The sequence below is a fragment of the Salmo salar genome, chromosome ssa16, assembly GCF_905237065.1.
Source record: "Salmo salar chromosome ssa16, Ssal_v3.1, whole genome shotgun sequence".
NCBI classification, from domain to species: Eukaryota; Metazoa; Chordata; class Actinopteri; order Salmoniformes; family Salmonidae; genus Salmo; species Salmo salar.
This window is the reverse complement of record NC_059457.1, coordinates 65,530,849-65,558,361: the sequence shown is the minus strand read 5'-3', so window position 1 is coordinate 65,558,361 and position 27,513 is coordinate 65,530,849. Positions and strand designations below refer to the sequence as shown.

The following is a 27,513-nucleotide window of genomic DNA, read 5'->3' as shown; positions in this document are numbered from 1 at the left end:
AACCATTTCCTTGGCTCTCTTGTGGAGTGTATCCATTGTTTTCAGTGCCCTGATGTCCTTGAGGAGCAGATTCAATGCATGAGCAGCACAGCCAATGGGTGTGATGTGAGGGTAGGACTCCTCCACTTTAGACCAAGCAGCCTTCATGTTCGCAGAATTGTCTGTCACCAGTGCAAATACCTTCTGTGGACCAAGGTCATTGGTGATTGCCTTCAGCTCATCTGCAATGTATTGAATTGTGTGTCTCTTGTCCCTTGTGTCTGTGCTCTTGAAGAATACTAGTTGAGGGGTGGTGATGATGTAGTTAATTATTCCTTGCTCACAAACATTTGACGACCCATCAGAGATGATTGCAATACAGTCTGCTTTCTCTATGATTTGCTCGACCTTCACTTGAACTCTGTTGATCTCTGCATCCAGCAAATGAGTAGATAAAGCATGTCTGGTTGGAGGGGTGTATGCTGGGCGAAGAACATTCAGAAATCTCTTCCAATACACATTGTCTGTGAGCATCAGATGTGAACCAGTTGCATACACAGCTCGAGCAAGACATTCATCAGCATTTCTCTGACTACGTTCCTCCATTGAGTAAAAAAAACATGAGCTGTTGCTATCGATAAGGGGTCTGAGTCATAATTTTCACCTCGAATAGAAGTAGAGTGACTTTTGTCAGAGGGTTCTTGTTGTGAACGCTGAGGGAACTTTATGTACTTGGCCAGATGATTCTGCATCTTTGTTGCATTCTTCACATATGATTTGGCACAGTATTTGCAAATGTACACAGCTTTTCCTTCTACATTAGCTGCAGTGAAATGTCTCCACACCGTGGCATTTTCCTGTAAAGATTAGAAAAAAATGAGTAAAAAAACAACAAATACAATTCCATGTACAGATAAATAGTTAAGAAGTTAGATTAACAACTCCTTTGTAAGATAAATGTTTTAAAATGAAACATATATGGAAACAGGTGAATTAACACTCCTCAGTTAGCAGGCTCAAGCAAGCTAAAACCGACATGGTAGCAAAAAGTAACTAGCAGAAATTGTCAAAAAGTTAGAAATGATTTAAACACACTTTTCTTTAGGCTACTATTTACTAGTTAACAAAAAAATCATGTATGTCATATTAAATATACTCACCCTACCCAGTATTGTAATCAAAACTTACCAGAAAGCATGTAGTCCTTGGCTCAGACAGTATAGTAGTGTGGGCTTAATAGCATCTCATTAGTGTGCAAGATCTTCAGAATCAGCTGTACATGTGATGGAAGAATGCACTGTGCATGCAGAGGGTTGCAATTCTATTCAATTGGGGATAGTTTAACAAAATTATGCCACAAGACCTATAATTGCCTTATGTGTCTCCCACAAAAAAAGGTTCACTGTTATAAGCTAACTTTATTGATGAATTTAAGCAAAGTTCCCATGGAAAATTTCTGGAATATTTCTGGAAATTTAACGGATAGTTTCCAACCCTTTGCAACCCTAGACCTGAGTTTGAGTTTCAGAAGGAAGTCTTCCTGGAAAAAACGGTGAAAACATTTCTCAGAAACTCAGAAAATCTGAAGAGGCAAACACTTTGTATTAAAAAAAAGAAGTTGAATCAGGAATAGGGCTGTTGCGGTGACCGTATTACCGCAACACCAGCGGTGACCGTATTACCGCAACACCAGCGGTCACGAGTCATGACGGCAGTCAAATTCCATGTGACCGTTTAGTCACGATAATTAGACTTCTCCAAGCTCTGATGCTGTGATGGTCATTAGTAGCCTACCAAACTTGCTAACTGCCTGGTACTCTGCACTCTATTGTCCCTCTAATCATTCTGACATCAATGCAAATGTATTCGAAAATCTAATCAAACAGCCCATGTTGCGCAACATTTCTATAGGCTATGCAATTGCGCGAGAAAACAGTGATGCCTCTACTAAAAAGAGGAGGATCCCATCAGCTTTCTATAGGCTAGGCCTACTATATTTATTTCTCAACTTTCCTTATATTAAGCACATTGTTTATCTTTACATCAGGAGTATAGCCTACCTGACTGGCATGAAAATTAACCACGGGAAAAGCGTCCTCCATTCGCTATTTAAGTGCATAGATGACATGTATTTTTTCACGCTGCCCTTGTTTCGAGACAGGTGCATGATAATGGTTCATTACAAATCAAACAAATTTCACACATATATTATTTAGTATATGTAAAGACAACATTAAATCAAGAATAGTCTGATGGGTGACAATATTAGGCAATCACTTGTGAATAATGCCCAGCATAAGAATCTGCCTATTTTTTGGAATCATAGTAGCACACCTCACGTAGCCTAGCCCATAGGCCTATATGTTTTGATAAGTTTGTATCACCACTAAAGTGGCCAAATAACTTCTTACAATTAGGCACATTAATCCACTCTACAAGGGGTTCTGAGCCTAACTAGCATACATAAGCAGCGCGTGAGTTTCAAGTTTGGGGAAGATAATGTTCACCATAAAAATGCACCTTTATAATAAAAGCATTACATGCATAATCACATTTGCGGTCACTTTTGATAATGGTGTTTTCCCGCTAATGGAACATCCGTGCTTATTGCCTACTGCCATGTGCGCATTGCTGCGCCTATAATGTGAAATAAATAGCCTAACAGTTTATCAACATTTTAAGATAAATATTCTAATCTGTTGCATCAGCCACATTACGTAAAACAGTTTTTTTTATGATAGTGGTTGCATTCATTTGGGATCCATCGCATCCCACAACTGTTTGGAGACCATGTTTGGAATATTTATCTCTTGAACAGAATAGAATAGGTTGACTTTTGTACTATGGGGGATAGTAGATTGGCATAGGCTAGTGCGTTTGCTGTTCGTTAGGCCTACTAATCTTGTTGGCTGACAACAAGTAAATGTGGACAGTTCTTCCAATATCTTCAATAAGCACCTTGGAATTGGATAAGGCAGTTGCCTCCACGATGTGTTTGTCTTCACTTGTAGCCTGTGAGAAAGACCAGATAATGTGATGGAGAGCCATGTGAGTGAGAGGTGCATAGGAAGGCGCAGCACTCAGGGAGAAGGGCACAACGCAGCACTCCGTGCCAAGGGCACAACAGCCACTGGCCGCAAAAGGCAAGGATTTTTTTAGGGTGCATTGCGGCCACAAAGGAGATGCCGCCGTGAAATCCGAGGCATTATCAAGTGCTTGTCAAATTGTGAATGAGAGACTGATGAAGTGTGTAAGCAAAGCTCATGCCTTTCAAGCAACTTTTTTCAAATCATCATTAGAGTCGCAACATGCAGCCTTACAATGTATTAAAAATCAAAACATATAGCCCAAATTTGTAGAATAAATAAAGTTACATTAATAACTCTAAATTAAGAATATAGGAGTACCAATGTATTTGTTAACCGCTCAACTCAGAATAGCCGCAAGTGTGCACTCCCTCAAATCATTTGGGGAAAATATTTATATTTTATTCAGCTTTGTTCAATTGTATTCTTCATACTATAAAATAATATAAAATAATGCCACGGAATTCTAAGCAAATCTTCTCTGCTAAATTAACTAGTGTAGCCCACAGCCATTTGGCATAGCCAGATGAGGACCTAACATAAGGAGAACTTAGAGTATGAAATAGACTATATTTTCTTCATATCATGCTTCTTTAGAACTCTCTAAACTAAATAATGGATTTATTGTGAATGTGTAGGCTATATTACATGGTTTTATTAGACGTTTTAAAATGTAGGTGTTCCAACGGTTTGCATCAGGGGCTTGTAGGCTATGTGTGGAAGCCAGGAGATGCTAAATGTGTTTATGTTAATTAACGGTCAATTACCGTGAAACCGACAGTTATTTGCTTGACAATCACCGGCTGACTAAATGTTGTGACCGCCACAGCCCTATTTTATAATTTCACATTTTATTTAACCTTTATTTAACTGGAAAAGTCAGTTAAGAACAAATTCTTATTTACAATGAAGGCCCACACCGGCCAAACCCGGACGATGCTGGGTCAATTGTGCACTGCCCTTTGGGACTCCCAATCACGGCCGGTTGTGATACAGTATGGATGTCTGGATGTGATACAGCCATAGTCAGGAAACATATTTTTCCTCCCAGAAACACTAGATCATCGCTGCTCTTATGAATCATCATTGCAGGTATGTATCCCGATGCACATTCTTATTCAACAGTCTTCTGAATAGGAACACACTCAGCTGTTTGTACAAACTCAGGGAAGTGGACTGTTGGAAATGGATATTCCCTTCCTGAGGCATGTCATCGCCTGAGGGATACAATTAGAACTGCCGCTAACCGAACAATAAAGCCACAGTCCAGTCCTATCCAGCCCAGCTGGATGACCATCCAACATCCTGCATCTAATCCCCGTCTCTCGCCAGCAGCCAGAAGAGCAGGGAGAGAGCCAGCGCTAGATCAGAGCCAGGGGTGAAGGGTTGGAGCGGAGGTTAGCAGACACCTTGCTGCTCTGAGACACCAGGCATCAGGCAACAGTGAGGCATTCCTATTCAGCCTGACTTATGTTGATCCACTCAGTCTGAACAAAGAGAGCTTCCTGTATACATAAAGGAGATTACTCAACATGCTCACCAGGTTTCCCCTGATAACTGACTGAGGAACACACACACACACACACACACACACACACACACACACACACACACACACACACACACACACACACACACACACACACACACACACACACTTTTTTATGCATTTAACCTTTATTTAACTAGGCAAGTCAGTTAAGAACAAATTCTTATTCACAATGACAGCCTACCCCAGCCAAACCCGGGCCAATTGTGCACCACCCTATGGGACTCCCAATCATGGCCAGATGTGATACAGCCTGGATTCAAACCAAGGACTGTATTGACGCCTCTTGCACTGAGATGCAGTGCCTTAAACCCCTGTGCCACTCAGAAGCCCACATATGCACGAATGAACAAACACATGTTAGCCCTGTGGCTCAGTTGGTAGAGCATGGTGTTTGCAACACCAGCATGGTGTGTGCAACGCTAGGGTTGTGGGTTCGATACCCACAGGGGGGCCAGTACAAAAACAAAAAAATAATGTATTCCCCGGGGGGGTGTCCCTCGTGGTCTTTCCTTTGTTAACTCGCACCGTTCTCATGACACATTGCAAAAGGAGAACTCTACTATACATCCTCTGTGTATTCAATGAAAATAAAGGAATCGTTCTTTTCCCCCTCCTAGACTATCTCTTCTGTTGTGGGGTTGTTAGTTTCAAAGTGTGTGACTCAGTGACAGCTGAATAACACTGGAGGTTTATAAAAAAAAGGGCGAAAACATAACAGTTGTCCTTCAGAGAGATGAAGTTTCTCTCCGTTTCCTCTCGTCTCGCCAAAAGTTGAACTCATGCATCAGAAATGAGAAGTGATGATTTACCAACCCCCCCCCTTATAAAACCCCACAACCCCTAATTCCCTCTGTTCCCATCAATCTCAATCTGATCTCTCAATAATAAGGAAAAGCATCAAAACAACTCAACTGGACGTAATGGACCAGCCGATACCTTTCAGGTTGGTGTAGGACTGCTAAAGAGAACAAAGTAATAGGAGGCTAAAGTGCCCTACTGCCTGCTGCTCTTTCCTTGTTCTTATCATGCAGCTGCTTCTGTTGTTACTCAGGGAAAAACAGGAATAGGACAACAAAAAGAGGAGTAGGACCTACAGAAAGAAACAGGAGTAGGACCTACAGAAAAAAGGAGTAGGACCTACAGAAAGAAACAGGAGTAGGTCTACAGAAAGAAAGAAACAGGAGTAGGTCTACAGAAAAAAAGAAACTGGAGTAGGTCTACAAAAAGAAACTGGAGTAGGTCTACAAAAAGAAACTGGAGTAGGTCTACAGAAAGAAACTGGAGTAGGTCTACAGAAAGAAACTGGAGTAGGTCTACAGAAAGAAACTGGAGTAGGTCTACAGAAAGAAACAGGAGCAGGCCTACAGAAAGAAACTGCAGTAGGTGTACAGAAAGAAACAGGAGCAGGCCTACAGAAATGATAAGGAGTAGGTCTACAGAAAGAAACTGGAGTAGGCCTACAGAAAGAAACAGGAGTAGGCCTACAGAAAGAAACAGGAGTAGGCCTACAGAAAGAAACAGGAGTAGGTCTACAGAAAGAAACAGGAGTAGGTCTACAGAAAGAAACAGGAGTAGGTCTACAGAAAGAAACAGGAGTAGGTCTACAGAAAGAAATAGGAGTAGGTCTACAGAAAGAAACAGGAGCAGGCCTACAGAAAGAAACAGGAGTAGGCTTACAGAAAGAAACTGGAGTAGGTCTACTATCACGCATGTCGTCGGTTAAAGAGGACCAAAACGCAGCAGGTATGTGTATGCTCATCTTGCTGTTTATTTACTTTCAAAATGAACGTACAAAAATAACAAAACACGAACGATCAACAAAAACAGTCTGGTAAGGCACAAGGCGAAACACAGAACAATCACCCACAAATAACAAACACAAACACACCCTAATATATGGGACTCTCAATCAAAGGCAGATAGACAACACCTGCCTTCAACTGAGAGTCCCAACCCCAATTAACCAAACATAGAAACAGACATACTAGACTAAACATAGAATACCTGAAAACCAAACAGTGCCCAAAAACCCCGGAATACTTAAACCAAATGCCCCTTCAACAAAACACACCACCCCGAACCACATAAAACGAATACCCTCTGCCACGTCCTGACCAAACTACAATACCAATTAACCCTATACTGGCCAGGACGTGACATCTACATAAAAAAAGTAGCAGGCCTACAGAAAGAAACAGGAGTAGGCCTACAGAAAGAAAAAGAAGTAGGCCTACAGAAAGAATAAGAAGTAGGCCTACAGAAATGATAAGGAGTAGGTCTACAGAAAGAAACAGGAGTAGGCCTACAGAAAGAAACAGGAGTAGGCCTACAGAAAGAAACAGGAGTAGGACTACAGAAAGAAACAGGAGTAGGCCTACAGAAAGAAACAGGAGTAGGTCTACAGAAAGTGTCACGTTTGTCGTTGTAATGAATGTCGGACCAAGGCGCAGCGAATGTAGAGTTCCACATAATTTATTAGAAAGTGAAACTTAGCCAAATACAAAACAATAAAGAATAAACGAACCGTGACGACAATGCAGTGCTAACAGGCAACTAAACATAAACAATATCCCATAATCCACAGGTGGAAAAAATGCTACTTAAGTATGATCCCCAATTAGAGACAACGATAACCAGCTGCCTCTAATTGGGAATCATACAAATCACCAATATAGAAAAATGAACCTAGAACCCCACATAGAAAATATAAACTAGAACAACCCCCCAGTCACGCCCTGACCTACTCTACCATAGAAAATAAAAGCTTTCTATGGTCAGGACGTGACAGAAAGAAACAGGAGTAGGTCTACAGAAAGAAACAGGAGTAGGTCTACAGAAAGAAACTGGAGTATGCCTACAAAAAGAAACTGGAGTAGGTCTACAGAAAGAAACAGGAGTAGGTCTACAGAATGAAACTGGAGTAGGTCTACAGAAAGAAACAGGAGTAGGTCTACAGAAAGAAACAGGAGTAGGTCTACAGAAAGAAACAGGAGTAGGTCTACAGAAAGAAACTGGAGTAGGTCTACAGAAAGAAACAGGAGTAGGTCTACAGAAAGAAACAGGAGTAGGTCTACAGAAAGAAACAGGAGTAGGTCTACAGAAAGAAATAGGAGTAGGTCTACAGAAAGAAACATGAGTAGGTCTACAGAAAGAAACAGGAGTAGACCTACAAGTCCCTCGCTCCACGAGAACCCCTTTCGACTTTCACTCTCAACTGACGACTCCTTTTCAACTAGTATGGGGAACTATTACGAAAACCACATGTTTCTTGACTTACTTTTCAAATTACAATAGCAACTTTTGACATTGTCTTCCCCAAGCATTGATTTTCCTGGTCCTATTTGTTTTCCAACCATTGTGTTCTTCCATAGAGAGAAAGTGCGACGGCTTCTCCATTGTTGGTAGGACAAAAAGAGGCAGTTTGTTTCAGCGAGAGGCAGAACATCAATATTTGTTTTGGCTGGAGTCGTTCATTCTAACGTAATGGGCGGTGTCCCAAAATAGCACCCCATTCCCTACATAGTGCACTACTTTTGATCAATGCTGGTGGGGAATAGGGTGCTATTTTGGGACGCAGATATGGTCTTTGTAAAGTTCTTACAGTAATTTCTTATGTGGAAAAAAAGGAAATTCCACTCTCTCACACACAAACACACACGCACACGCACACACAAAGGGCTTGAGCTCTATGAGGAACATTGATTGAAAGAGATTGAAAGCTGTAGGTCATTAGGGCCAGTCTCAACCTGTCCTGCATGGTGACCTTTAACCTGGCCTGATTGAGACAGCTTTACTCGACTGCTGCTGACCTCTGTCTGACATTATGACCCCTGTGGTCATCCTGTGATTGGTTCTACAAACCTCTCAACCGCTGTTATTGGTTCAATGCACACCTTAACCCTAACAGTAACCCTTCCCTTACTCATCTCTGACCACCATTTACTCAAAAATGTAGACATTGTAGCAATCAATGCCTTACAATGCATAACTCTTTATTTGGGGAATTTTAAGATAGAAATCTCTTGTCAAACTCAATCCCAACTACGGGTAGAGACCCCAGTGACATTTTAGTCAAATACAGCACAGGGCTAGTATTTCAGAGCTAGCTAGCGGTCGGTATACCTGGAGGAATCTGCTGGGTTTGTGATATGGCTTAGTATGCATGTGGCAGATTCCTCAGTCTTGGCACTTCGCCTGCAATAGAACTTGATCATAACTCAAAACACAGGAACTTGACACCATCTGGAAGGTAGAGGAGCTCACGCTAACCAGACACAGATATTGTACATGTACCAACTGTTTGGCCTTGTGTTTGATAGCCATTACAGAGAGGGTGCTGCTCAATAAGTTGGAACTTAACATTTTTGAAAAATGGCCTGTTCACCCTGTGCCCAATCTAAGCAAGCCAGCGAGATGATCAAGATGGGCATGAAGCAACACTGGAGTAAATTTCAGAGCCACTGAACTACACTCCTGTACAAAGCTAGATTTTTCCGGATCTTCCCGGGTCGACCCAACCCACCCAATGCAGGACTCCATCCTAGCCATCTCAGCTAGCACAGGGCCATGACTATTGGCTTACCCTCTTCAGCACAACCCCAGTCAAAACACAGCAGCAAGCGGCTAGCTGCTCAAGTAGGAACATGCCCAAGCACCCGCTAAAGTCCCACCGTGCCCCGAGAAAACGGAGAGAGGAAAACGGAGAGAAGAAAACGCCTGTAGTAGGAAAAAGAAAGAAAAAGAGCATGTCATTAAAGTTTGGCATTCATGGCGATATGTCTTTTTTGGTTTACTCAGTGTGTACTGGGCTGTAAATCACAAGCCGGTCTTGACATCGTTGTGTTAAATGGGTGGTGGTTGGTAATATCACTGTGGTTAAATAATCCACATTGTTGTTATTCTTATTGCGGTGCCCACGGGGACATTCCTACAACACTATAACGACGTGTCATAGTGAAATAATTCATGTGACTAGTCTAGTTCTTCAACATCAGATTTAAACTTTTACAGAGTGGCTCATAAACCACTACGTTAGTGTGATTCACACAACAGCTTCATCGTTGTCATATGTCCTAGGATATTTACCCATCTGAAAAAGGATGGTGTGTCTTACCGTTGCCTGAATCGGTTATAGAAATCCCATTATAATGCTTCAGGTATTGGTCTGCTTTCATACTTTGCTCAGTAAAGAGCGGGTCGAGGGGGTGAGTGGAAGAAAAGAGAGCGGTCGGAGGGAGAAACAGAGAGAGCACTAGTCATCTAAGGTAAAACTCAGTACACACCGTCAGTCCTAAGGCTGGGGCCTCATTCTGTCATAGAGTTAGACTAACAGTGACTGTTATCCCTCTCAAACAGGTATTTGAACTAAAGCTTTGTAATGACTGTACCTGTCCTTGGTCTAGGTTTTCCAAACTCGGTCCTGGGGCCTCCCCTTTGGGTGCACGTTTAGTTTTTTTTGTCCTAGCACTACACAGCTGATTTCAAATATTCAAAGCTTGATGATGAGTTGGTTATTTGAATCATCTGTGTAGTGCTAGGGCAAAAAAAACGAAACGTGCACCCAAAGCGGAGGCCCCAGGACCGAGTTTGGGAAACCCTGGTGTCTAGGTAGTCAACAACAACATGTCAAAACCTTGAGCCTGCCAGAGCCTGTGAGGTTGTTCTGGAAGGTCAAGGGGTTAGAGGTCACTGCTAATGGTGACAGGGAACATTCCTCCCTGTCTCTGTAACTTCTCCTCACTCCATTTCATCATGTTATGTCCTGGAGCAGTGGTTGTATTTGTGTGTGTGTGTGTGTGTGTGTGTGTGTGTGTGTGTGTGTGTGTGTGTGTGTGTGTGTGTGTGTGTGTGTGTGTGTGTGTGTGTGTGTGTGTGTGTGTGTGTGTGTGTGTGTGTGTGTGTGCGCGTAGCCCTCAATGTGTCTAACACTACCCAGCTGAACATGTCCAGACACCATACCATTCACTAACACCGCTTACTCACTGCAGTTACAATGGCGTCACATAGACCGACTAGATGAATGGCAATAACAATGCAAATCGATCTGGTGTGTGATCATGCACTTTACAAATTGCATCCATCCTTCAGGCAGCTATTTATGACTGGATGACTTCAACATCAACAAAGGGATACAAGGTCAATGTTGAGATGACACGCATTACAGCCATTTGAGTGTATGAACATGTAAACACATACTTCTCCAACCTGGGCCTGTGACATCACAACTGTGTAAATACTGAATCTGTGCCCTGATTTCTCTCTGCACTGATTAGGAAAAGCTGCATTATCCCAACATTGGTCAATATTGTTCTGTTTGGTTTTAGGATTTAGCGTGTAGTGTGTGTTTAGTCTCAGCGGGAGCGTTTGTTTCTCAGCAAAATGGCAGCCCTGTCCCTCTACTTTTTGTTTGACCTACACATGCACTAACGTTGAGTCCAACCCTGTGTTGTATCTGTCTCACCAACAGTAACACCCACAACACTCAACACCATCCCTGAGTGCCAAGCTGCTCCATGTCACTCTGTCAACACTTCGTAACAAACAACAGTAACTGTATTCAATGAAGGTTTCAGTTCAGAATAATAACAAATACGACCAAATGTATGTCACAAGGGAAGTGAAATGAATCATAGTTGCCATAGTCCAACCTTATTACAACCTTATTACAACCTCAGTACAACCTCAGCACAACCTCAGTACAACCTTACCATGACCCCAGGAGAATGTGAGATTGGTTTGCATGGAGGGTTCAAAGGTGACTCTCAGTAGCTTGTTTAGCCTGTTTTACAGCCTCTCTCTGTTGGGGGGGGGTAATGGCATCACTAACGGAGATAAAGTTGGGAGGCATGGCCCCAGCTTTATTTCATAGGACTTTACATAATGGAGGAGTGCTCTTCAATCCTGTTTCCTAGGAACCCACAAGGTGTGCAGGCTTTTGTTCTAGCCCAGCGCCAACACAAATTCAACTAAAATACAACTTATAATGAAGAGTTGAATCTGACATGTTAGTAGTACTATGCTAGAACTACAGAAACCTGCTCACCTTGCAGGTCCACAGGAACATGAAGAACACGACAGGTATATTTCAGTTATAATGGGACACGGCCTATTCATCTTTTTTTTTTAAACACTGCTCTAATATGTAGAGCTGGAATGTGACAGGGGTTAGGCCTACCAATAATATATATGTCTGATCCATCACTAGGCAAACACAGCTGACTCCGACAGCAGTCCCTCGTGTTGTGGTTGTGCAGCCAGCCAGCAATGCTCCAGAGCTTCCCTCCCCAAACGTGCCCCTCCACCTTTCCACGCCCAGCAGGCAGGCAGCCTCAGATCCCAGAGACGATAAACAGGCTTCACAGAGACAAAGGCCAGAGCTAGGCAGGGAGACAACGCACGGGGAGGAGGTGGAAAGATGGATGTGTGTGTTGTGTGTGACGGATAAAGGTAAAGCGGTGCTTCAGTATGTTTTATGGTCGACAATCATGACCGTCTCCGATTTATTTTCTGGATGAAGTGTTGTTCGTCAACAACGCAGACCACTGTCAGGAACCATAGATCCAGTGATCCAACATGATCAGCATTACTGGCCCACTAGATCCCAGTATGCCTTCTCCCTGTCTGCTGACAGTACACACACGGACACGGACACACACACACACACACACACACACACACACACACACACACACACACACACACACACACACACACACACACACACACACACACACACACACACACACACACACACACACACACACACACACAAGCAGTATTTATCTCCCCCGGGTTTCTGCACTCTGCATGGGCCCCACTGCTACAGAGTCTGTCTGTTGTCTCACCATAAAGTCACATGGATTCACGGTGGTGATCTTTCGACTTTACTGACCCCAGTTCAGAGTCGTACAGTGTCAAACCTCCATTCCCACACTATCACTGACACTCACTGACACTCCCTTACTTCACAGTGTCAGCCAAGTCAAACACAGAGATAGGAACCACATGGTACGAAGAAGGCCTTGAAAGACCACTGTTCATATTGCAGTAGGGAACGCATGGTGAGCTCAGCCACACAAATCTATTAACATTCACTGTTATTCCCCATGTGTGGATATTGTTGATATGGGAATAATGTTGCAACTACAAGCTGTTTTGTGAAGTCATGCATATTCTGATTCATTCTCAATCAGAAGATATCTGAGCGATATCAAGTGTGGAAATGGTTGGTTGACACTTCTACTCTGAACTGGGATCACACACTAAAGATAACCACCATGGTGAGACCAAATCAAATCAAATGAAATTATATTGCTCACCTACACATGGTTAGCAGATGTTAATGCGAGTGTAGCGAAATGCTTGTGCTTCTAGTTCCGACCGTGCAGTAATATCTAACAAGTAATCTAACAACTTCACAACAACTACCTTATACACACAAGTGTAAAGGAATGATTAAGAATATGTACATATAAATATATGGATGAGCGATGGCCGAACGGCTTAGGCAAGATGCAGTTGATGGTATAGAGTACAGTATATACATATGAGATGAGTAATGTAGGGTATGTAAACATTATATAAAGGGGCATTGTTTAAGTGACTAGTGATACATTTATTACATCCAATTATTAATTATTAAAGTGGCTAGAGATCTAGTCTGTATGTTGGCAGCAGCCACTCAATGTTAGTGATGGCTGTTTAACAGTCTGATGGCCTTGAGATAGAAGCTGTATTTCAGTCCTCGGTCCCAGCTTTGATGCACCTGTACTGACCTCGCCTTCTGGATGATAGCTGGGTGAACAGGCAGTCGCTCGGGTGGTTGTTGCCCTTGATGATCATTTTGGCCTTCCTGTGACATCGGGTGGTGTAGGTGTCCTGGAGGCCAGGTAGTTTGCACCCGGTGATGCGTTGTGCAGACCTCACTACCCTCTGGAGAGCCTTACGTTTATGGGCGGAGCAGCTGCCGTACCAGGTGGTGATACAGCCCGACAGGATGCTCTCGATTGTGCATCTGTAAAAGTTTGTGAGTGTTTTTGGTGACAAGCCAAATTTCTTCAGCCTCCTGAGGTTAAAGAGGTGCTGTTGCGCCTTTTTCACCACGCTGTCTGTGTGGGTGGACCATTTCAGTTTGTCCGTGATGTGTATGCTGAGGAACTTAAAACTTTCCACCTTCTCCACTACTGTCCAGTCGATGTGGATAGCGGGGTGCACCCTCTGCTGTTTCCTGAAGTCCACGATCATCTCCTTTGTTTTGTTGACATTGAGTGTGAGGTTATTTTCCTGACACCAGACTCCGAGGGCCCTCACCTCCTCCCTGTAGGCCGTCTCGTCGTTGTTGGTAATCAAGCCAACCACTGTAGTGTCGTCTGCAAACTTGATGATTGAGTTGGAGGCGTGCATGGCCATGCAGTCATGGGTAAACAGGGAGTACAGGAGAGGGCTGAGTACGCACCCTTGTGGGGCCCCAGTGTTGAGGATCAGCGGGGTGGAGATGTTGTTTCCTACCCCCATCACCTGGGGGGGCGGCCCAGATAGACAACAGATAGATTACTTTCATACAGTACTTTCAGCAGACAGGGAGAGAGAGCAAATTGGGGTTTGGTGGGCCAGTAAGTTGACGATCATTGGGGAAGCAGCAATGTGCTGCTTATGTAGAGCGCCATGGGAGTCGTGGGACACAACCCTAGGGCTTTTCTCATCAACCGCGACGCCTTACGGCTCTAGGCCGGCCTCCTTCCCATCAGCCTTTAGTGGTCTATGATTGAGGGGCAAGACAGAGCAGGGACAATCCAGGCTGCATCACATCCGGCCGTGACTGGGAGTCCCATAGGGCGGCGCACAATTAGCCCAGCGTCGTCCGGGTTTGGCCGGGGTAAATAAATAACAATTTGTTCTTAACTGACTTGCCTAGTTAAATCAAGGTTCAATAAAAATATAAAAGAGCAGGTCCAGCTTGGATCTCAGAGTACAAAGGTCTCTTTCTCCTGAGCCAAACATCCAGCCACTTCAACCTATTCTGAACTCTCCATACATCTACATAGCTCAGGAATAACCAAAGCGTTTTGTGGTCATGAAATTAAAAGCGGACAAGGGGAGTTGACCACCACGGCATGTTTGAGGTTGACCAAAATTCCATCACTGAGAAAATGTGTGTATAAAATATACAAAGCCCACTTTAAATAGAGTTGAACGAAAGTTCTAGTATCTTTAATAGCAACTAATAATGTAAAAATGCTAATATATAATGTATAAGACAATTCATTTTCGGACCATGCCGTGCCAGCACAGTACACCACTCTACTAGGATCCTGTTGCGTTTGTTTGGGGGGGGGGGGGGGAGTTTGTGAACTTGAACTTCACACAGGCCGATGAGGAAGGAGGAAGGGAGGGAACAGAAGAAGGAAAGGAGGGTGAGGGGTTGCACAGGAAGTAGAGTGTGGGTGGAGTCAGAGTTCAACGCCTGATTTCCAACTCCCTCCACACACCCTCTCTGTCCTTCTGACCCTCTCTGTTCTGTTCTTCTGACCTTCTCTGTCCTTCTGACCCTCTCTGTTGCTCCATAAGAGAAAGAGAGAGGGGGATAGAGAGTGAGGGGGAGAAAGAGAGAGAGAGAGGGTGAGGGAGAGAGGCTCTGCTGTTGCTGCTGTGTGTGTTGTTGTGGTGTAAAAGAGGATGGAAACAAAACGGGATCTCCTAACCGCTTTGGGGCTTGCAGATCTTGACTACTCGCACTGTGTATGGCCATCGCCCTGGCAACGTTTACTTAGTAACGCAATAAACGCATGTCTCCATTCGTAACAATTAACACCTTTGGTTGCCAAGGAAGTTATGTCCAAAACATACAATATGCAAAGGTCTGATTTGTCTGATTTGCCTTTGTTGTTGATGCAGAGTGTTTATAACTAACTGCTATGTCTGTCGGTGGATGCCCAGACCAACAAAAAAAAAAATTGTCGGAGTGTCTGTTAGCTCTCGTCATGGCCTGGCTTGCAACGAGGCTGTAGTCTGCTTCTAATTGATGCTATTTTGGACAGGGCAGGAACTATTTGAGGAAAAGTTATGTGTGGCAGAAACTAGCAAGGACAGTCAATCCTTCTGGTGTGTATGTGTGTGCGTGGGTGCGTGTGTGCGTGCGTGTATGTGCACTGCTAGCTAACATCTCCGACCACAAGAACATCCTCTAACTGTTTTGGGAGTTAAGAGGGGCCGGAAAGTTAAGAGGGGCCCGGGCGGTGGGGGGACGGGGGTGTGTGTGTGATGATATTCAGAACATGTGTTGCCACTCGACAGGAAAAGGAAGCTAGCGTCTGGCCATGTGACACTCCGAGGTACCATATTTCTGTCTGTCCTCTACTCAACACTCGGCCTCAGAGACTCAAAGTGCAATTAACACGGCAACACAGATATAAACTGTTTCCTGAGAGAAATAGAGAGAGAGAGAGAGAGAGAGAGAGAGAGAGAGAGAGAGACTAGCAGCCAGAGTTGAGAAGCGAGGCGAAACGATGGGAGAAAAAGAAACCTCAAACCAAAAACTACAGATCTCAATCTAACAGTCTTCACCTCTGTCGTAAGAGTTAGCTACAATGAGGCCTATGAGGCAGCTAAAGTGTTGGTTCGTCTATGAGTCAGAGTATGTGCCACTCACCACTGAAGAAGCTCTTGACCTTGAGGTATCCCACACTGAGCCGAAGCACAGACAGCTTGTCCAGCCTCGCACGTACATCCTCTGAGAACGGCAACAGCCCGGTCAACTTGTCCAACTCTCCGTTCAGCCGATCCCTGTGGCGCTTTGACGGGTTCGATTTGATGCCATCTGTAGGAGGGGGTTTAGGACTGAAAAAAGAGAGAAAAATAAGTTACGGTTCGATGATGGGGGTTTGAAATTAATGCAGGGTTTTTTTATGGTCTTTCTATTATTGATGAAAAGAGACTTCTAAGATATACTGGTGCTGAGAATTACACACAAGAGAAGAAAGTGTGACAAGCAGCCCTAGTCTCTGCTAAACAGCCTGGTTTCTCTGGTGATGATGAAACCACCTTGTAAGAAATATTTTGGTAGAGAATGGAATAGTAGTGCATATCTTACATGGAATCCGATTTCATTTTATTGTTATGTGAAAATCCCTGAACAATTTAGTCCTTAATGAAGTTGGATCTACTCTATGATTTTAGCCGTGTGCTATTCGGGTTAGGGTATTCCCCTGCCCACTGTTGGGTTTCTGTTGAAGTGAATTCTGGCACTAAAGAAGACTCTAAGGCTGTTGAAAAACATACATAGGGCCACTTCAGGAAATGAAATGTGATCCAGACCCAAAAACCTCCAAGAACAATTGTCTTTTACAGAGATGTCTCAAGTTTCCAAATGTACAAAATGGCACCCTATTCCCTATAGCACGTGTCAAATTCAAGGCCAGCGGGCGGTTTGAGTAAATAAATATATTTACTGAACAAAAATATAAACGCAACATGCAACAACTTCGATGATTTTACTGAGTTTCAGTTCATTTAAGGAAATCAGCCAATTTAAATAAATGAATTAGGCCCTAAACTATGGATTTCACATGACTGGGCAGGAGCGCAGCCAATCAGGATTAGTTTTTTCTCCCACAAAAGGGCTTTATTACAGACATAAATACTCCTCAGTTTCATCAGCTTTCCGGGTGTCTGGTCTCGGACGATCCCGCAGGTGAAGAAGCGGGATGTGGAGGTCCGGGGTTGGCGTGGTTACACGTAGTCTGCGGTTGTAAGGCCGGTTGGACATATTGACCCCCCCAAAAAAAAATCACCGTTGGAGGCGACTTATGGTAGAGAAATTAACATTAAATTCAGCTCAGGTAGACAATCCTGTAGTCAGCATGCCAATTGCACGCTCCCTCAAAACTTGAGACATCTGTGGCATTGTGTTGTGCGACAAAATTGCACATTTAAGTGGCCTTTTATTGTCCCCAGCACAAGGTGCACCTGTGTAATGATCATGCTGTTTAATCAGCTTCTTGATATGCCACACTTGTCAGGTGGATGGATTATCTTGGCAAAGGAGAAATCCTCACCAACAGGGATATAAACAAATTTGTGCATAGAATTTGAGAGAAAAAAACTTTTTGTGCGTATGGGCAATTTCTGGGATCTTTTATTTCAGCTCATGAAACATGGGACCAACACTTTATATTTTGCGTTTACATTTTTGCTCAGTATATACAGTATAGTCTCTTCACTCTGTCCAGCTAGAAAACAGTCATCGAAACGAAAGCTTGACAGTCAATAATCATCGAACATTCCGAAAGCGATAGGTAGAGGACATGTTTTTTGCAAATTTTGACGGCGAGCTCAATTTTAACTGCGGCCCTCCGGACCTCAGTGAAGATCGAATGCGGCCCGCGAGGAACATTTGTTTGACACCCCGGGCCTATAGCATCAAAAGTAGTAAACTATAGGGAATTCTCAACCTCAAGTAAAGAACCAGGTCATTGGGGCAGTATGATGTCATCCTGATTCCTCATAAATACATGCCTCTGTGTTCCAGGTATTTGTCTTCGCGTAAGTCTCACCGAGCACCTTTGGGTCACAGCTGCTGCACTCTCTCTGGCATATTCCTAGAAACGTACTTAACTCTCTTTAAAAACTGTCAAATAGCATAATTAATCCATTACAATGTTCAACTAACTACAAAAGGCCTTAAGTCCAAGAGCTTATATTAGGCTGGTCAGAGTTGTTTTAGGCATTTGATAAGCAAGGCAATATTAGCTTTGTGTGTCAAGTATACTGTACATCATAATCATCTATTCCAAGAAAAACTATGTGAAAAGATTTATTGGAAATGAACTTTCATAGACATATAAGAAAAACTGAAAAATGTATTAGAAATGATTTGTCATAGACATAGATGACATTTCAAATCCTAAACCTTATAATGTTGTTAACATAGTGTGTCATTGTCTACTCTTACCAATCCTTAAAACCAACAAGCTCTCCCACTTCAGAATTTCATGGTTCAATGTTTGGGAGAACCTTGTCTTGAGAAACCAAGCCATTGTTGTCAAATGGAGGTCTGTTGTAACCCAACACTGTATTTTCACCACCAAGGGCTTACCCGAAGGGATTTCAACAGTAACTCAAGCCAGAGGTTTGGAACCAAATTACACATTCCCAGAAAACAAGGGAAAGTGACGACACCAGTGACTGGCCTTGGGGACAATAGGCTCTTCATTCAGACCATCTCTGTCCGTCCACCATCTTGGATTCCTCACACAGATGGAGGTACCTTCATTGTTGTAGCACAGGTGATATCACAAGTTAATGACAAATTCCAAGTGACATTAGCATGTTTTGATACGGGTGCACGTAGTTCAATGTTACAGTAGTGTATTCTTAATCACTGCAAGGACCACACAGTGATGTTTATATACTTATGTATTCATAATAAGATAAGTGCTAGCTTCTTGAAGCATTTTGGCTTACATAATTAAAATGGTCAACCTTTCCATAAACAGTTCAAACCAGATGGCCTAGATCTGAACCAAAATAGATAACAGTCTTCCAAAGGTCAACCTGATGGCTGAACAGAGGAGGAGTGATAGAGGAACCAGATCTACGTAATCTGATTTTGAGTGTTGTAACCGACACATGACATGAGAGGCCTGCGCACGTTTGGAAATAGCGAGGCCCAGGCCTAGATTCAAAAAGTATTTGTTTTCCATCAAATACGTTCAACATTTGACATAGCCATCACGGAGTGCCAGACGGGCAGGGTTTTGCCTTTTGGGCCTATTCTATTGGTTATTTTGCACCAGGAAAGCTCAACCAAGGGCAGCTAAAGTATTTGAAAGTGCACAAATACTATTTGAGCCCGGCTCTGGTAAGGTCATTCCCACCCTGATAACCTCCAGTAGAACTCTATCTGTCTCTGGTCCACCACAACAAAACAAGACTGGGATTAAACTCAGATGGCTCAACCTGCAGCGTTCACCTTGCCCACCTCGCTGGCTCTCTCACCATGACTCATACTGTAGGTCCAATTCTTAAAACAATGGATGTGTAGTGTTATCTATCTTGGCAGAGTTTTACCATCTTAATGCAAGACTGCTTTCCCAGACTCCCAAACAAAGGTACTTTGTCTGAGTCAGTGTAGCAACAACCCCTGAATAAGATTAGGTTCTATGTCTAAAATAACAAGTACATCAAAACTGTCTAGCATTATTTCCAAACTGTTTGGTAAAGAAGAAAAAAAGACAAGGTAAATACTGTCTAACATTCTTTCCAAACAGTCAGGACACTGTCTGTGAAGTAATGGTGAAGGTGGTAGCCACAGCTGGGGATGGGGAATAGGGGTCCCTTATAGTAAAGCTTTAAAATGTGGGGATGTGAATGCATGCCCCTCCATGGTCATCACCATCAAAGTCATATTAATCCATTGACATACTTGCTGCCAAAAATAGCCTAGTCACTTCTGGCTCAAGTGTTCCCGTAATGAGCTTCTGGTGAGGTCCGTTACAGTTAATGTAGCCATGTGACATCACTGACAAGTGGCAGGCCAGGCGTGGAGGGGTGGCCGAGGGTCTGGTGTGGACTGGAGAGCCAGGGTCTGTCTGTCTGTCTGTCTGTCTGTCTGTCTGTCTGTCTGTCTGTCTGTCTGTCTGTCTGTCTGTCTGTCTGTCTGTCTGCCTGCCTGCCTGCCTGCCTGCCTGCCTGCCTGCCTGCCTGCCTGCCTGCCTGCCTGCCTGCCTGCCTGCCTGCCTGCCTGCCTGTCTGTCTGTCTGTCTGTCTGTCTGTGAGTCTCTTAGATAAAAAGTGAAATGTTTGTTGAATTTTTGGATCCCTCTCATTTGATTCACAGAGAAATCACAAAGAGTCATGCATTTTCTGTTCTGAAAGGGATATTTCCCAGCGGTGACCTAGTGAGAGTGGCTGACTGAGTATCATACTCAGAGGAATGTCTACTAAAACACTAGCGATACATCCCAAATGGCATCCTATTCCATATACAGTGCACTACATTTTACCAGAGAGCCCTATGAGCCCTGGTCAAAAGTAGTGCACTATGCTGTATACGGAATAGAGTGCCATTTGAGAGGCAGACTAAGCCTGGTCTGCACACAGCAGCCACACAATGATATCATTGTGGAGGTAGAAAAAGCTCACTCTATTGGACACTAGAACTGTAGACACTGTCTCCTGCTGTAGGTAATGTAATATCACCAATCTTCTCTTTTTTTAAAGGCCCACAGGTTACCCTGTGCCATTGTTCCAACCTTCTGGAAATCTGATAGAGGGAGAGAGAAATGAAAAGATAATGTTTACATATAGAGCTGGTAGATAGTTTGGAGATTGGAGAAAGAAAATACTTTTTCAAAATTGAGGAAAATACTTGCTGAATAGGGTCATAAGGTTATAACTAGGTAATAATAAAGTAATTACTCATACTTATTAACTCAATGAGTCCCACCGTATCGCTGGTGCGTTTCAGGCCTCTAACTCCTTTAAAACATTGTACGTCTGAGCTACAGTCTTCTTGTACCATTGGAATCGTCTATTTCTTCTGCATCCGTAAATACCAACCATTAGTCTGTTTGATTATCGGTGGCTGAGCTAGAGCAGTATTTGTGAGACAAGGGTGGAACCCAAAGGGGCCCGGGGCGGGTTTTTTATACAAAAATGTCTGTAGAGTCCGAATGGTTTGAGATACAAACTATTAAATGTTTTCTATGAAACGCTAAGACTCTCACAATCACGCACATGTTTTTTGATCTATGTTGCTCACAAGCTACATAAGAGTCATTAGAAGGTAAGGGGTTCTTCTATATAGAAGATCATTGGAAATCCCAGGACATGTGTCAATAACACTGTAATATGCTCAATGAGTTGCTGACACAAACGTCAAACTCAACACAGTTGTCACTGACAAGTTGGATATTCATTTCCCAGTGAGCAAACAACTGATGTACTTACAGCATTCATATACATTTATTTTTTATCAAGTTTATGCTTAGACGGACCTTGTTTTTTTTATTGACATCTCATGAATGCAACTCTTTATGCAAATATAAGGGCTGGACATGCAGATAAATGAAAGTCAGATGAACGAAAATAAGATTTTTTTGCTGGAATCTTGGGACCAAAATGTTCTGATTAGTGCAATATATTGAAACATTTAAAAAAACGATTTGTTCAAGTAATTTTTTTTGGCCAGAGAATACAACTGTATAACTTTGTGTGACACGGAAATATGGTAATTTGCAGAGGAAAAAGTTTTGAAATGCAAAAAAGTTTGTTCCTCATGATTGGAAAAAAACCGCAAGACTATTAAATTACAACATTGCGACCCAGTTTTCCCTGCTCTCCCTCCTCCATGTAAGCATTGCGTGAGAGCGCAGTCAATTTTCAACCTGATTGTGACTATGCAAGACTACCATTTCCATGCCAGATCATAACTACACACCAAAACGTAATCTTAAGGTAACCCTAAAGACTTCAGGAAGCATTTATAGCAGGCTGCTGTGGAAAATACTGAGAACTTAAATAGAGATTGTATAGATTTTTTTTTTTCCATTTTACTTTTTTTTTAAACTTTTTTTTTAGATAACAAATCTAATGAAAATGGTTTGGAACGAGACAGTAGGCTAAATCAGTTGGGCATCGTTGCATCTGCAGAATCACTGCAGATACCCATAGCTATACCAACATTACGCACAATTTATACACAGAACCAGTATCATAATATGCATATTATTCATAGACAATGATCAATTATAGATTGATACATAACACGTCAATCAATGTGTGTATCGTAAAAATGCAGTCATGCATTCACCCATAAAATTATGACAAAAGGTAGTGACATCGGTCTTATTTGCGTAACTTGATTTAGTGAAGCTCAGAACCCATAGCCTATAGTGAAAATAAGTGCCATACGATAGGCTACACAACGTCTACTATACACATAATAGTAGAATAACCTTAAAATGAAACGTTTAGTTTATTGTTTTGTGTCGTTATAACCTGTAATAGTAGCATTGGTTGACCTGTAAGATAATGTAACCATTCCTTTACACAAAGTAGCCGTATCTTTTTACTTGAAAATTATATTCAGAGTTGCTTACATTTTCTGAACAGGCTTCTTCCGTTTCTTAGCTGCGTACTGCGCCGTACTCCCCAACATAATGTCTCACTAAGAAAGTCTATAGAATAATACTATCCAATACGTTTCCCTCTTATTCTTGCAGATAGTTTTCGAAGAAACGGGACTAGATAAAGCTCTGTATCATGTAAATATCCACAAGGAGTCCGCCGATGTACAGAACGTCTCATACGTCGAAGCTCCAAATATGCGCAGAAACTATTCCTCTTGGTATACCGGACCGATAAATCCCAAATTGCTTTTTGATGTAAAAGTTTAGACAAACTTTTCAAACTGCACAGCAGCTAGAGATGTCGTGCGTGAACCGAACACATTTGACTCCTTCCTTTTTTCATTTTTTTTTATGCTGTCATTCCTAATGCATTAACATACTGTACATTCCTCCAGCTGGGCGACCGTAATGGCCGCGTTTTCTGCTACGCGAACCAATCCAGAGCGCTGGTTCACTGAAGCTCGCACACCAGGTACAGTGGGGCTGCTCGCTATTGGTGCAAAGCGCTTTCAGGAAATATAGCACAGAGAGCGAGAGAGACTTCTGTGAGTGTAATGTCTACTGTTCATTTTTATTGTTTATTTCTCTATTATTTATTATCTACTTCACTTGATTCAATTCAATTCAAGGGGCTTTATTGGGATGGGTAACATATGTTATGTTACCCATAAAGTTACCAATAAAGCCCCTTGAATTGAATTGAATTGAGAGATATACCTTTAAAGGGGCAATCTGCATTTCTAACAATAATGAAGAGGTTGACCCCGCCACTGTTTTGGTAAACGTCTGACGGATGGGGCTGGAGAAATGTATTCACTCTGAAATTCATAGACAGAGGCACAGAGCTATGGGTGCAAGGACTGAGCATCCATGATATCAAAATTATAGTTGTAACCATGTTTTGAGGTTATACAGTGATCGTTTCTAATTACATTGTTTATAAACAAAAGAGTAAAACAAGCTTATATTTTGGTTCGGATGGAGTACGACAGTTGAACTAAGCTCAATAGGTAGTTAGTTATAAGTTACATTATTCAAGAATCAATACAGTATCATTAATTTACATTTAAAAAATTGGTTTCGAAAGTGCAGATTGCCCCTTTAAAGGTGGAGTTGTTTAGGATATATACAATGAGGACAAGCTGTACATAATCGTTTGCAACCTTTGATATCATGGAGAACGCCCTCAGAGCTATGTGCAATAACCAATTTCAAATGAAATGCTGGCTATTGTCCTGGGCCTCTAACCTTATACTTGAATGCTAGATTAAAACATTTTTAATATACACAGTTTCAGATAATTTTATGTTAGTGCATGAACTTTGGTAACCAAACATTTCCAAAGCCACTTTCTCCCATGCAGTAGTATATAATAGATAGCCAGGTATTCAGGGCTCTACCATAACTCTGTTACCATGTGGTTGTGCATGGTTCAATGATGCTGGGAACTTTTCAGACACTCTTCCCATAAAGATGACTTATTGCTTCTGGTTCAATGATGAATGTGTTAATGGTTGCCTAGGGTTGTCTCGAAGAGTTTTTTGTTGATTTCAACAAAGATATGCTATTATGTCCATGGGCTTTTGAAACTCCCCAAACCACAATCCATTAAATACACTTGCAAACTATGGACAGTTACTGTAAAAGGCTTTGTTTTATTCCGTCTCCTCTTTCTCTGTGATGGCTTAGCTTGTCCAATGGATCCTAGTAGTAGGACAGTATTTCCAGCACATGATAATATTGGATAATTCAATTCTGAGGGAAACTGAAGTGAATGATTAACACTGCCAATAGGGACTTACTGGTAAAGATTCAACAACTTCAAGGAGAAACAATGGACAGGATTCTAATCACATAGAATAGAAACTAATAGAATTGGATAGAATAAAATAGAGCCTCACTGTATCATGACTTTGTTACTACCAATCATGTGGACTGGGCCAGGGAGGCCAATGTTTGCTAACACGTTGATATGTTCTGTACTCAGGCTGCAGTGGTGTTGACACCCCAGACTATGATTGGTTTGGTTGGGTCGCCCAGGTGTTGCTGTCTGACAGGGAGTGGAAAAACAAACACAACCTCTGACCCGACCACATTGACCACGGAGCATGAACTATCTGCAGCACACATATTGAAACAGTGTCAGTAAAAACAAACACTCACAGATAGGACATTAAAGCACACCACAGAATAGCTGACAGCTTTGACTTGGATAAACCACGCCGCCTCCTCCGTATTCTAAAAACAAAGAGGAGTGATATGCAATCTGTAAAATCAACTTACTCAACACTCCACAAAGTAGGTCCCCATACAACAACAGGCCATGGTCGCAAGTTAACTTCTTTGAAAAAGTAGGAGTTCAATCTTCATTATTGTTCAATCTGTCACCGTTTACTCCTACACCCTGTCAGTAAACACTGAATAGAGGATTGGGGTTGAAAAAAGTTCTCTCTGTTCTTGGTCTTGTTGATTAATCAGTCAATCACAATGGATTTTGGCTTCATATATTCAGCTGCTGGCAATGACATAGCGTTCCTACAGATTTCATAACCACTGTTTATGTGTGGATCCACATATTGACAAAGTATTTGCCCAATTGTCAGCTGATAGTTTACACTATAATGGAAACTTTTAACACATGAAATCAGTCAACATTACTGTAGTACTAAAGCTTAATTGAATAAAAGTTGTGACAAATGTATGTTGAACAATACAGTGATACAAACACAGTTGGTTATTTTGTGCCAGTTTTTTTGCGTTTGTTTTCCCCCTATTAACAACACTCACCATAAATAATTTGGCATAGCTGCCTATTAAAGTGTCCTATCCAAGCCAGTATTTGAAATCACCGTCATAGCCACTGGAGGGAAAGTCTCTGCCATAGCGAAGAACAAATTAACACATGGGAAAACCTATTTCGTTACCATAGAGCCACTGTGGTTGGTGCTTATAAACAAACCAGTAACAAGTAAGCAGCTATTTATGATATACCACCATCTGGCACCATTAAATGACTTTTACGGTAAAAAATACATCCAGTTAAATTAAAGTTTGACTTGAAATAAAGAAAATCTGTTCCGGATAACATACAGGAAACTGACACACAGACCTTAGTTAGTGAAGTTGTCTTGGTAGCACTGTAATTATGTAGATTGCAGAGGGAGTGTAAATTGTATGAATTAAAATGAAGAAACGACTGTTTGTAGCGAGAACAAATGGAGTTTATAAAAACCCTCTCTGTTTTGACATTCATTTGAAGCACGGTGCCATTCTTGTCATGGTGGAGTTTAGATCTGAAATTCTACTTCAATCCGAAATATGATTTATAAAATGCTGTTAAAATAGCTCTAGTACGATACAAATGATCTATCTGACATGTCAAGAAATAAACATGCAACATTAACAAAACTGCACTCTTAACATGAGCTAATTAGAGAATTACACATTTCGAGTTATACAATTCAGAGAAGTTTATATTGTTTGGCAGGGACAGGGTGGAACTGTGGTTCGTTCCCAGTTCTAGATGGCAAATCAAAAGACTGTTACCATAGTGTTTAACAAGTCACGCAGAGGTGATTTTAATACACTAGTAAATCTGTTGAAAACCGTTTTAAATGTTACCCATTGAACTTTTACTGGGTAGCATTTAGTTCTATAACCAGCTTCATAAAGTCAAATGAGCGCTGTGTCATTTTGCATTCTTCTCAATTATGACATCTTTCTGTACCTGCATCCATGATATAGCGCCCTCATTTCTGATGTGCTTTTAAGGAAAAAACAAAAGAAAATGCCATTTATATCTCATCTGCCTTCGCAAAGTATTTGTTGGCATGAAGGGACTAAGATATACTTGTTTGTTCGTTTCATAACCAGGGACAGTTTAGGTTGCATAATGGGAAATGTAAACAAATGAGCTGAGGGAGGGTATCCAATACAATACTCATGTGTAATAGATTTGAGGCATGAAGTGGGTGGAAAATGTACCTTCGCTGCCTGGTCTCTAACCTGAAGTAATAGCTACCCCCCTGGACCCCTCTGCTCACCCTGCAGTTATTGACTGATATTACATTCTTATTAGAGCAAGGAATTCTGCCCCTAGAGGTGAATACCAGAACCCTTGTAGGATAGGTCGGCAATTTACAAGAACAGAGGCAGAGGAATTTGGCGCTATGACCATTCTACACAATCCATTTATATGTATATCTGAAAATCACTGACCATGGTTATTCATGTTCACAGCATTGCTGTTTTCCTGATACGGATGCCTTCTGACAGTGTTGGAGTCTGATGAGTTGATGTGGATGACGCTGTTTTGAATTGAGCATAATGTCTTTCTCTGCTCTCACCCTTCATTTTACAAAAACAGTGAAAAGACTGAACTGGCTCGAAGTTCAAAACTCAAGCTGTTGGATGGCCGCCCTGTCCAGCCATCAATTTGTGCTGTACTTATAAGGGTGCAGCACTAGTGGAAAAACAACAACAACCTAGCTAAATCTGATACTATCACATAGGTCTGGGAACAGTTACAGGAGCTTACCTCCAATCAAAATGGCTGCCGAAGGTTGCGATTTGGCATCGTTTCATTTGCTACAAGTTGTTTGTGTTTACCTCTCTTTGAAGCAGAGAGGGGAAGTCCGGGGTTGTCTGGTTCACAGAGAAAGGAAGGGATTAAATCCATTGTTAAATCCAGAAGTGACCCTTACCCTTTACTCAGATCCAAGTAGCCATATCTAGTCAAGCACTTGATCTGTGGAAGAAGAAAATAAAG

At 42.1% G+C, this 27,513-nt stretch overlaps 1 protein-coding gene across 1 annotated transcript in view; it reads right to left on the bottom strand.

The window, feature by feature from the left end:
• ahr2d (aryl hydrocarbon receptor 2 delta) overlaps nt 1–23,128 on the bottom strand; it is a 76,122-nt gene extending 52,994 nt beyond the window's left edge. The window contains 2 exon segments of the mRNA NM_001123543.1: nt 16,265–16,452; nt 22,716–23,128. Of these exon segments, the coding sequence (NP_001117015.1) occupies nt 16,265–16,452; nt 22,716–22,774 (247 nt within the window). The 5' untranslated portion in view covers nt 22,775–23,128.
• Nucleotides 23,129–27,513: the final 4,385 nt, after the last annotated feature.